Source organism: Podarcis raffonei, chromosome 5 (assembly GCF_027172205.1).
Source record: "Podarcis raffonei isolate rPodRaf1 chromosome 5, rPodRaf1.pri, whole genome shotgun sequence".
NCBI classification, from domain to species: domain Eukaryota; kingdom Metazoa; phylum Chordata; class Lepidosauria; order Squamata; family Lacertidae; genus Podarcis; species Podarcis raffonei.
In genome coordinates this window covers 28,942,098-28,953,788 of record NC_070606.1, presented here as the reverse complement: position 1 = coordinate 28,953,788, position 11,691 = coordinate 28,942,098, and the positions used below count along the sequence as shown (strand labels likewise).

The 11,691-nt window shown below is 38.9% G+C and overlaps 1 protein-coding gene across 4 annotated transcripts in view; it reads left to right on the top strand.

Moving 5' to 3' along the window:
- Nucleotides 1-7,823, top strand: part of JMJD1C (jumonji domain containing 1C) — a 117,041-nt gene extending 109,218 nt beyond the window's left edge. For 3 of the 4 annotated variants that reach the window (XM_053388380.1, XM_053388377.1, XM_053388379.1), the window contains 8 exons: nt 1,199-1,367; nt 2,172-2,292; nt 2,387-2,517; nt 3,146-3,268; nt 3,870-4,009; nt 4,937-5,113; nt 5,531-5,662; nt 6,889-7,823. In XM_053388380.1, the coding sequence (XP_053244355.1) occupies nt 1,199-1,367; nt 2,172-2,292; nt 2,387-2,517; nt 3,146-3,268; nt 3,870-4,009; nt 4,937-5,113; nt 5,531-5,662; nt 6,889-6,978 (1,083 nt within the window). In that variant the 3' untranslated portion in view covers nt 6,979-7,823. The remainder of the gene's footprint in view (nt 1-1,198; nt 1,368-2,171; nt 2,293-2,386; nt 2,518-3,145; nt 3,269-3,869; nt 4,010-4,936; nt 5,114-5,530; nt 5,663-6,888) is intronic. The other variant, XM_053388378.1, reaches the window with a different exon arrangement.
- The last annotated feature ends 3,868 nt before the right edge of the window (nt 7,824-11,691 follow it).

Below are 11,691 nucleotides of genomic sequence, written 5' to 3'. Positions count from 1 at the left end.
AAGAACATATTAAATACTGAGAATTATGGACCAGTTAAAGTGTTCCCTATTAATGTTTGTTGTGCAATATTACTTCAGTATATATGTGTAAAGATCAACCTAACAACTCCTTTTGCACTCACAGTTAGGAAGAAAATTAACAGGGTCTAAAAAGCTGTGGGTAAAACCTCAGTGCCTAGGACTTGCCAGTCGTCAGGTCGGCGGTTCGAATCCCCGCGGCGGGGTGCGCTCCCGTTGCTCGGTCCCGGCGCCTGCCAACCTAGCAGTTCGAAAGCACCCCTGGGTGCAAGTAGATAAATAGGGACCGCTTACTAGTGGGAAGGTAAACGGCGTTTCCGTGTGCTGCGCTGGCTCGCCAGATGCAGCTTGTCACGCTGGCCACGTGACCCGTGACCACGTGACAGCGCTGGCCCCCGGCCTCTTAAGTGAGATGGGCGCACAACCCTAGAGTCGGACACGACTGGCCCGTACGGGCAGGGGTACCTTTACCTTTTTAAATTGTAGTCTAATTGTGTTGAGGTTGGTCAGTGGATAACATCTGGTGATGTTTTTCCACTTGTTCAACAGAAACCCACTTACAAAACAATACTTGTGGTTTCTCTTTTCTCCACTACAGCCCCCGTCAAAAAACCCTACTCTGGAGCATTCAGCAATTCTCTAGAGCAGATTTAGGGGGCTGCAGTGGGGAGGAGATGAAGAAGCCCCATTGCATGAGCTGATTCACACTCACGCAATGTTGCACCTCACTATATATTTCCATTGCTGGCAAATTAATTGATTTTAAATATGAAGGCTCATTATGCAGTAAGTAGCAGGTAAATTGTTTTATTGGTTATTGTTTTGAGAGTAAATCTGAACTTAAGAATTCTTCATAGAGGATATTACTAATGTTTGGACTAATTTTCAGCTCTTGGTGATACAAACAGCAGTCTTGCAAATCAGCATTTAAGAAAACGAGTTGAAAAATAGAAAGAACTTGAAATGTGAGACAAATAAAAAGAGTAGAAACTCTGAAAACCATGCTATGTTAAAGACAATTTACAGGCCTAAATGAAGATGTCCCAATATTTATTGATGAACAGTTAGTAGTCTAAACTTCTGTGCAAGACAAGATATCCTTTCAAGAGTGATGGAAATATGCATGAATCCGTTTTTTAAGTGCTCTTGCTTATTTCCACTTTTCTGTTTTCCTTTTCAGCCCGTATTAGTGTCTGGAATACAGAAGAAACTGAATGCTAGCTTATGGAAGGCAGATTTTATTAGTTCAGATTTTGGTGATCTCAAAGCTGATCTCTTGAATTGCAAAGACAGCATTACTTCCAGTGGCAGTGTCAAGGAATTTTGGGATGGCTTTGAAGAAGTTTCAAGTATGTTGTGCTTTGTATAGGACTATAACAGACCCAAATAAAATACCTATTTATAATCTGGAAAAAGGATATTAGAGAATTGTGGAGGTCCTTCCTTTTTCATTATTTGCCAGAGAAGATTTAGTTTGGGACAGGAAGCTGTTAATTGTCCAAGAGTTGATTGTGTGCTTAATTCTTTCCATTAAGTTCAGTTGAAAAGTATTTAGACTTGACAGGACCCTCCCTCTACATAATATACTAATGCAAAATAAGCCTTAGTAATATTTCATAATTATATGTTCTGCTTATTTTATTTTAAAAAGAAAAACCTCAATGTGAACCTGTAGGCCACTTCCTTGATAAAAAAAAATTCAGATCAGAGACACCAATTACTTCCAGTGACAGGCATGAGCATGAATTGGAAAATATCTGTATTGCTATATAATAGTGTGCATTTTGCTCTACCACAAGATACTTTAATGTTGTTTTTGAAAACCCATTTTTGACATTTAACAGTATAGTATGTACATTCAAATATCTTCCATTCTGTATTTCAATCTCTAAAATGCCTAAATGTTTAGAGTGTGTGTGTGTTTTATACATTCAAAATTTGTGAGTATACAGCCAAACAGAATTGCAATGTAGTATTAACTAGTAGAGCAGTTTTGATATCAGAGCCAAAAAATTGGAATTTCAGGATTTCTCCCCCCGCAATGTTGGTAAATGCCTTATCACCCCTGTTACTCCATGATCAAAAAGATGGGATATCTTCTAAGTTATTGTTAAAACCATTATAAAAAATTCCTGTTTTTCCACATCTGGTAGAACACTCACTGATCTCTTCACTGTTTGCAGAACGGCAAAAAATAAAAAATGGAGAAACAGTTATACTTAAGTTGAAAGACTTTCCTTCAGGAGACGATTTCAAGACCATGATGCCTGCAAGGTATTTAATATTATTTAGCTCATCAATTGATGGGTTGGGCTTTTTGTTTACTGAAAAATTATTTATGTTGTTTATTTTACTCTTATTTTGTCAGATATGAAGACTTATTAAAATGTTTGCCACTGCCTGAATATTGCAACCCAGAAGGAAAACTGAATTTAGCTTCATACTTGCCAGGTTTTTTTGTGCGCCCAGATCTAGGGCCCAGATTATGCAGTTCATATGGTAAGTAACTTACAATACTGCTTGTGTCAGGTCAGGGGATTGTGTCTCCTCATTATTAAACACCTTCTCGCCTTTGAATGGTTGGAAGAACCAGAGACACAAAAGTGGTGATGAGCATGAAGAAGGGATAAAGAGGTTGGGGAAATCTCAAAGAAGGAGCAACAGGTGGAAAGATTAAGAAAGGCAAGTTTATAGGAAATGGAAGAATCACTAAAATTGAGAGGGTCAAAGCATGTGATAATGTGGTCATGGTAATATAAAGATGTTTGATAAAAGGGAGTTACAAATGTCAGTTAACTTGGCCACTTAACAGAATTCCCTCATGAATGAGAAGGGAGTATACATGTACATATTCAATGTACATTGAGATGAGAGAGAACACATTACTGCTCCTGATGTAAATGAAATAATTGGGTGGCATGTTCATTAATTTCAATGGGTCTCATCTGAGTAAAACTTAGTTGAATAACACCCTCATGGCTATTCATATCAGACTGCTAACTCCTAATCTTATACATTGTAAAAGCAGTATTTGTTTAAGAAAACAATTTCACAGGAAAACATTTTACAAGTCTATGATAATTTTAAAATGCCCTTCAGCATATTCTATATATTCTGTTTGAAAAAGGTGTAGCTGCTGCTAAAGATCATGATATAGGAACTACAAATCTTCATATTGAGGTATCTGACATGGTGAACATCCTTGTCAGCGTTGGCATAGCAAAAGGGAATGGCGTTCCTTCAAAATCAGGTAAAGTAAAAATAATACAATGTTTATTAAACAGAAAAATATGAGTTGGCACAACTTAATAGCTGATCTACACCCTGTAAATGAAATCTAAATCAATCCACTTGATACTTTAACAATCCTTTGGTGCTCATTCGGATTAAAGGACATTCTCTCCCCCCCCCCCCCATTTTGCAAAGTATTATTGGATGTAATGACTTATATTCTAGGAAGTGCTCATGGAAGGGGTTTGGCAAAGAAAAACCTTTCTTCCCCCCTCTTCTCACTTCACTTCCCAAGACTCTCGTAAAGTCCCTCCTCAGGATTAGGGAACCCTCCTAAATAGGTTGAACTGTGGCACTGGGGGAGAGTGAATTGCCCCAAACTGGATTCTGGTATTTTTCATGGAGACACAGAAAGCCTTTGTGTAGCAAAGGTGTTTCTAAGCTTTCCCCTGGTACTCCTATTGTTTTAGATTTGTTCCATTATAATTTTTACTCAGTGAATGTGGATTTGCTCCACCCTGCCCCTTTTTGTTAAGGAGGGAGAGATTTATGGTAAAGTGTTGAATCTAAAGCAAGGATTTCTCCAGCTCTGGAAAGTAATTGCATTTCTGAATTCTCAGTGGTATTAAAGAAGTTTGAAGAGGAAGATTTGGATGATCTTCTAAGAAAAAGACTGAAGGATTCAAGTGAACTGCCTGGTGCTTTGTGGCACATTTATGCCAGCAAGGATGCTGACAAGATAAGGGAGTTTCTACAGAAGGTTAGATTTACAATGAATGTATATTGGTATTATTGTGTATAAGATTTGTGATGGGCAAATGCTTGTGTCCTGGGTACCAGCCACTCTGTTCCATCATCCTTCCCCAGGTTTTCCTTCCTTTCCCCTAACAGTCAGCCAGAATTCCTTGCCCACTGAGCATGCTCAGTACTCATTGAGTTGTTGATGGGATCCTTCATTTTTGGGGTGGGGAGTGTTGGATACACTTGTGCTCACTCGCAGGAAGTGACTATCCAGACATTGAGATGGTTTTCTTCCCTTCAGTTGCATCTGTGTTTCTCTGCTTTAAGACAGCCTCCCCCAACCTGGTGCCCTCGATGTTTTGGACTACAACTCCCATCAACCCAAGCCAGCATGACTAATGTAAGGTATGGTTGGAGTTGGAATCCAAAATATCTGAAGAGCTCCACGTTGGGAAAGGCTGCCTTAAGATTTTTCTTGGAAGCTTTGTTCTAGTTCCTCTACCAGGTGTAATCTGGTGGAGAACCGCTTGAGACAGAGCTTCTTTGTCCAAGAAGCAGCAAAGCTATGGAACGCGGTTTATTCAGTTATTTTTCTAGCTCTGTTTTGGAGGTTTTTGGTTTTTACTTTTCCTTTTCATATTTTTTTTATGTCTTTAAGTAAAGTTATTTTAGATTACGAGCCAGTTGTAGGAGCCTCGACCAAAAGTCAGGATATAAATATTTTAAATAAGATCTCTGAGATATGGCCCAAGCAGTCTGTACGAGACATGGGGGAGGGAGCAGTTTTTTCCCCATTTCCCCCTGAGGTTTTCAAAGTTTCATAGGAGAGTTCTGAAACTGAAACTGTATTTATGTTAGAAATAAGATGTTAGAATGAAAGGATTTCGTGAACATAGATATTACTTAAAACCACACAGCATTCACTTTTGCTTATAACATATTACAGATGGCAAAAGAACAAGGTTTAGATGTTTTGCCAGAACATGATCCGATACGTGACCAGAGTTGGTATGTAAACAGAAAACTCCGTCAAAGACTTTTTGAAGAATATGGAGTAAAAACCTGCACTCTAATCCAGTTCCTTGGTGATGCCATTGTTTTACCAGCAGGAGCACTTCACCAGGTAAAAACATCAATTTATTCTTACTAGAGTCACTAGATACGTCAGACAAGCTGTTGTAATATTTGGTGTCCAAGAGTGGAGCAACCCAAGAGGATGTGTGAAGGCGGTAATGGGGGGGTGCGCACCCCCTCCTCATATGCATGTGTGAGAGAGAAATCGTGGGGTGGTCAGAGGGCTGACCCTACAGCGAATGCAATGCTCATGCTGATAAAAATTACACACACACACACACAATTTTCCTATCTAATCAACTGGAAAATTTGCATGCAACTCTACGGGTATTTGAATGCATAATAGGGTTTTTCGGTGATTTGGAAAACTGTGATCAATGCACACTGGCTTAAAAAAAACACTTTTTCTCGTTTGCCCAAGAACAATTCAGAATGTTGTTGTTTTTTGTTTCCGTTTCTTGCTCAGGTACAGAATTTTCATAGCTGTATTCAAGTAACTGAAGATTTTGTGTCTCCAGAGCACCTTATACAGTCATTTCACTTAACACAAGAATTGAGGCTCTCGAAGGAAGAAATCAATTATGATGATAAGCTGCAGGTAACATATGAGTGCTTGTCATAACTCCATTTCTGATGAAACATCAGTCCTCTCTCATGTTAACTTTGAATGTGTGCATTGAATATGAGACAGTAGTATCACTTTAATTTATGATAGTTTCACACTGGCTTTTCTGAGCATTTCCATGTGTGTTATTTAGTTATTTATTTAGTTAGTTAGTTATTCAATTTCTATATTGCCCTTCGTCCAAGGATCACAGGGCACTTTACAATTGAAAAATGCATAAAATGAAAACCATGGCTAAATCTGCTTATGGCCGCTGTAACAATTAAATAAGCCTTTTTAAATAAGAGCGGGGAAACTATGTATTAGGTTCATAGTAAAGAAAAAAAATGGACTCTCCATTTCCCCCTTCCCTGTAGAATTAGGACCCAGATGTGTATGTATGTGTAAAATCCTATAGATGTATTTTAAAATACAATTTAAGTAGATCCTTAGCTTGTAGAACAGTATAGGGAATTTTTAAATGTTTGATGTTTTACTGTGTTTAGTGTTTTGATTTGTTGGAAGCAGCCCAAAGTGGCTAGGACAACCCAGTCAGATGGGCAGCATGTAAATTATTACTATCATCCAGAATAATTCCTATACAGGAACAAGGTTATGGGCTCCAACAAGACCATATAATGGTATGACAGGTGCACATCTTGGGCTTGTACATGCTCACTCTACTCCAGGGGTCCTCAACCTAAGGCCCATGGGCCACAAGCAGCCCACAGGGGTCGTTTTACTGGCCCCCGAGCCGCCCGCTCAGCGAGTCCCTGCACTAAACCAGCAAGGCACAGGGACTCGCTTTTGCGGCGCCGGAAAGCACGCCCGCGATCCAGCCCATGGGGGTGGCTCTGTGGCAGTGAACCAGCCCAGGCAAGGTGAGCCTTGCTGACCCCTGCTCTACTCCCTCTCCCGTTTTCCCCAGGGAGAAAGTACCATATAACAGGCCAACCAATTGGGGTATACTGAATTTGCTCTGTGCCCCCACCCAGTATTGTCTTCTCTCCTTAAAAAGAACAGGCTTAGACCCTGCGTGAGCTCAGGGCTTTATACAAATTATAAAAGCGTTCTTAATCTTTGTACCACTTGATTGTAAACAAAGAACCTCCAAAAATGATGCAGTCTTTTTTCCCTTTCAGTGTTTTCCTCTCTTATGCCTTCCTTTACATTGTCTGGTACTCTGCTAATCACCAATCTCTCCGAATTTATTTTTACAGATTAAAAATATTTTGTATCATACAGTTAAGGAAATGGTGAGAGCTTTGAAGATTCATGAACATGAACTAGAAGATATGGAGGAAAATTAAGTGTGCACGCTCTCTGTCCTTTTTGGGTCAGAAGAACGTATTTTATCTTTTTTTTCTTTATGATAAAAGAAATCTACTCACTAATCTAAGCTGCACGAACCATCAGTGCCAAGAAAATATATTTGTTGTATTTTACTTGCTACTGACGCTGCAACAAACTAGCTTCTCATCACAGCTGTTGTGATTTAAACGAGAGGGGTTTTTTAAAAAAAAAGAAATTGGAAATCCTAAGCAGTGCTCTGCTGCTCTGTATTATACTGTAAATGAAATTTTCAAAATGTCAAAGATTTAAGATGTATTTATTTTTTTGGGAAGAAAACACAGAATTCTATGCTCTATTGTTGATCAAATGTAAATGTGATTTGTACAGTTTGGTTAAAATAACTTGGATATTTTTCACTACATTGAGACAGTTACTGTGAGAGTAGGACACAAACACCAGCTATTGCCTGCATTCGGGATATTGCTGAAACCGCACAGCAGTCATGTCATGATCTGAAAATTACTGCCAAATAACTGTAAACTTTGTACAATATAAAGTATATAAAATAGATATTACAGACACTTCAGTATTTTATTGAAGCTATTCAGAGTACAATTAAAACATTTTCAAAAAGGTGTAATTTATTTAAAAATTGTCTCATTTTGGTAAAATTTATGTGAACTTTTAAAGCTAAATATTAAACTTAATATGCTATGTAAATATATACATATATACATTCAATGATGTATTTTTTTAAAACATTGGCTTGCTTTAATTTGTTAAAAGTGCAAGTGTTAAACATGCTTTGTACTTTGAAAGTTGAAAGGGGTTTTACATTTTCCATTAAAAGGACTTTATCAAATGTTGTCTCATTGTGTGTGTTTTTCATGTTTTGTGGCACATTTGTTAAAAATGCACATGTCTGAGTCATTCATTCATTCACAGTGGTTGCAGATGTCTGTAATGTTGACTATTGTAAATGACAGATTGTTGTGTGTTTAATTAGTGTGGATCTTTCTGCCCTCTCCAGGTTTCATATGAAACTGCTCACATGTGCTAGAGCACAGTTCAACTGGCTGAGCCAAAGAAAGTTTATCTAATGAAGAATAAAAAAAAAATTAAATCCTTCCTTGTTATGTATTGTCGTTAATTACAGTTCAAATTACCATATTAAAAAACCTGGACTTTTATTATCAGTCAGGAAGATTGCATTTGGCAGACTCACAAAATATGACAAACTCCTTCACAAACTTTTGTGCTAGGAAATGATAGTTATGTAGAATCTTACATTTACAAATAACGATTTAAGAGTTGAAGTCATCACATGCTTTTCCCGCACTGGTGGTATAGTGTATATTTACAATATTTTGTGTACTTCTGAAGCACAGTATCCCAATGACTGTATTTAGAGGTTGATAGGTAATAGTCTTATTCTAAGTTGCCAACAAAATGGGTACACAGCATAACTGAAGTTTGAATCCATGTTAAAATTTACTATCTAATCACTTGAAAATGTTCTACTTTAAATTCCATCTGTAAATTTGATGTGACAAAGTTTTGGCAAGGTTTCAGGTTTCTCTGATAATTGCATCAGTTAGGGGCTAATTATACATTATTGTGGTACATTCAGCATGTAGTTGGTCCTCTTAGTCAATAGCCAAAGGAATAAGAATCTTCGCTCTAGCCATATAGCTTTCATGGGGGGAAAGGCTGGAGACTGGAGAGAGACTGCAAATACCCTCTAGGTGGCTGATTAGAATCCTTGTGCCTTTTAGTTGGATCCGCTATTCCTTTGCAGGTAGCAAAACCTTACCTTGACATAACTGGCCTTGAAGGAAAAGAAGGTTACCATCTCTAGATGCGTATGGAAGATTGGACACATCCTGAAGTTTATGTGAGAGATCCTTAATACTACACATAAGATGTAGATGTGTCTTGGGTGGTTGAAGCTCCACCAATTGGCTGTGGAGGACATCCCATCCTCCTCTTTAAAGGTAAAGGACCCCTGACAGTTAAGTCCAGTCGCGAACGACTCTGGGGTTGTGGCGCTTATCTCGCTTTACTGGCCGAGGGAGCCGACATTTGTCCGCAGACAGGTTTCCAGGTCATGTGGCCAGCATGACTAAGCCGCTTCTGGTGAAACCAGAGCAGCACACGGAAACACCATTTACCTTCCCACCGGAACGGTACCTATTTATCTACTTGCACTTTTGGGTGTGCTTTTGAACTGCTAGGTTGGCAGGAGCTGGGACTGAACAATGGGAGTTCAACCCGTTGCAGGGATTCAAACCACCAGCCTTCCAATTGGCAAGCTCAGTGGTTTAGACCACAGCGCCGCCCGCGTCCCACAGCCGCCTCTTTAGGCACTTCAATTAGAATATACAAGACGTACCAGACAAACACGCTTGAATTTAGTGTGATTTCCTATTGTGTCTAATGAGTAGATGCCATCTGCCCTAGAATATTTGCTTGTTAATTCTCAATATGTAGGGAGGGAGACCTGGAGGTGGGGCAGGACTCCTTCCCGCCTGCCATTTGGACAACCCAGTGTGTCTACACACTTTGCTAGGGGAAGGAGTAGACAGAATGAAATCCTGTTGCGATGCAGAAAATGAAACGTTCTCTTTGTATGGAGATGCACTTCAGAGTGTTTTCAAATGGATACATTGGAGTATAGTGTTTGGATAATTGTGGTTAATACGTTTAGGTAGACCTACTGTGTTGATTTCATGCATTTTATTTATGAAATGATTTTATAATTAAATGCATCATTATGCTCACCCTGTAACAACTGCAATTCCATAGCAACTAATACATTTTAACTAGGAAAGAGAGACCACAAGCAAACAGAATATGGCAAATATTACATGATGGAACCACATGATCAAAAATTTCCTGTTTAGTCTGTTGCATATGTGTTTTCAGCTACAACCTAGGCAATAGCAAAGGTAAAACACACAAATGCAAAAACATGCTGCAGACTTAAAAAAATTAGAATTCTAAGGCTCAGTTCAGACATTCATTTATGTGGAAACAATCTTGGTCTGGTAGAGTTGGCAGGTTTACAAGGCAGTCACTTGATATGCTTGATATCTGAAGGCAGCACTGTATAGGGAAGCTTTTTAATGTTTTGTGTTTTATTATGTTTGTATATGTGTTGGAAGCTGCCCAGAGTGACTGGGGCAACTCAGTCAGATGGGTGGGGTATTATTATTATTATTATTATTATTATTATTATTATTATTATTATTGCTTTAAAATAGGAGGTTGCACAAATTGGACCTTCATATTCCAATCTACATGGTGGAATAATGTGTGCTGTTTTTCCCCCACCATATTTTGACTGTCACCACCTAGTTCTTGAGTTTCTGAACTGAGCCCAATATTGGTGTATGAAACTGCCTTGTGGCTTCGCAACTGGAACTATTAACCTAGGTAAATGCTGAATCATTGAAGCAGCAGAGCTAGAGTTAAAAGAGGATGTTGGACTGTTACCATGTAAAGCAGGGATGGCTGACCTGTGACACTCCAGCTGATAGACTCCAAGCTCCCAACAGCCCCAGCCAGCGAGGCATCAATGGTTAAACTCGAGTTTAACAACAATCTCTGATCCGTAGTAACTCAACTACAGATTTCCACTTCTCATGTAACTGGTTTAGCTACCATGCCATATTTTATGCCAGGCTCCAGTTGGTGTTCCTTTGTTTCTGGTAGAAAACAAATGCAGATCCAATGACCCTGAAGTCAGCCCATGCCTGGTATAAAGTAATGGTTAATCTGTGTATCGGATAATTTAAAGACTGTTTCAAGCACACTATGGCACTCTGCTGTTGATTTAAAAGTGCCCAGGTTCTGCTCATGCCTGAAAGGAAGTCACTTCTTGGTCTGTACCCCACCAAGAAACTTTCCATGCATGTGCAATGTAAGCGATACAGTCAAATATTGAACAGGTTTGAATAACAGTTTAGAATTGATTATAGCAGTTCAGTGTCTCCTAATCTCCGTTGTAAGAGTGAGCTGTGGGTAGCTGGTGCTGAAGAAACAACATTGTCCTTTCCAGTGTACTGAATAAACCGTTTCAAAATCGTCTTTGCTCTTTGTGTTTCTTAGTGCTCTGGGATGCTTCATTAATTTCTCTCCTAGAGGTAAGTTAGTGGCTGTTTGCCAATATTGTGTTAATAGATTTCTAGCTGAAGACATGAGAAAGATTAGTAAGTCCTTAAACTCTACATGCTGATGGTCATCTATAAACAGGAATTCCATGAATTCTTGGCCCTCACCTGCATTTCATAAATTGTGCTGTGTTCTTCAGACCAGATGGTAATTGTATACACCTGAAAAATGCAGCTCATGCTGGAGTGAACAGTAGTGCACTATGACAGTTGCTTCTGGTGATTTTAATGCATAAGAGGTACAGCCTGTTCAGTTCTGTGCCTTTCTTTACAGCTGGGATAAGACAGGTGTAGCGGCAGATAGGTGGTACATGAACTTAGTAAACTCTTCCGCCTTCAGCACTCTTCTCTCATACTTTTTAAAGCAAAGCTGCTTTAAACTGTCTCTCCCAATCCTTTTATCTGCTAAAAGTAACATATTAAAATTACATGGATTGTTGCAGTTGTTACAATTTAACACCAAATTTCTTCCCAGGAATATGTATTTGTTCATTTTGTGATGAAGTACAGGTGCCACCAATTTCGTTTCCTGTTTGCTTGGATAGCATGACTCATATT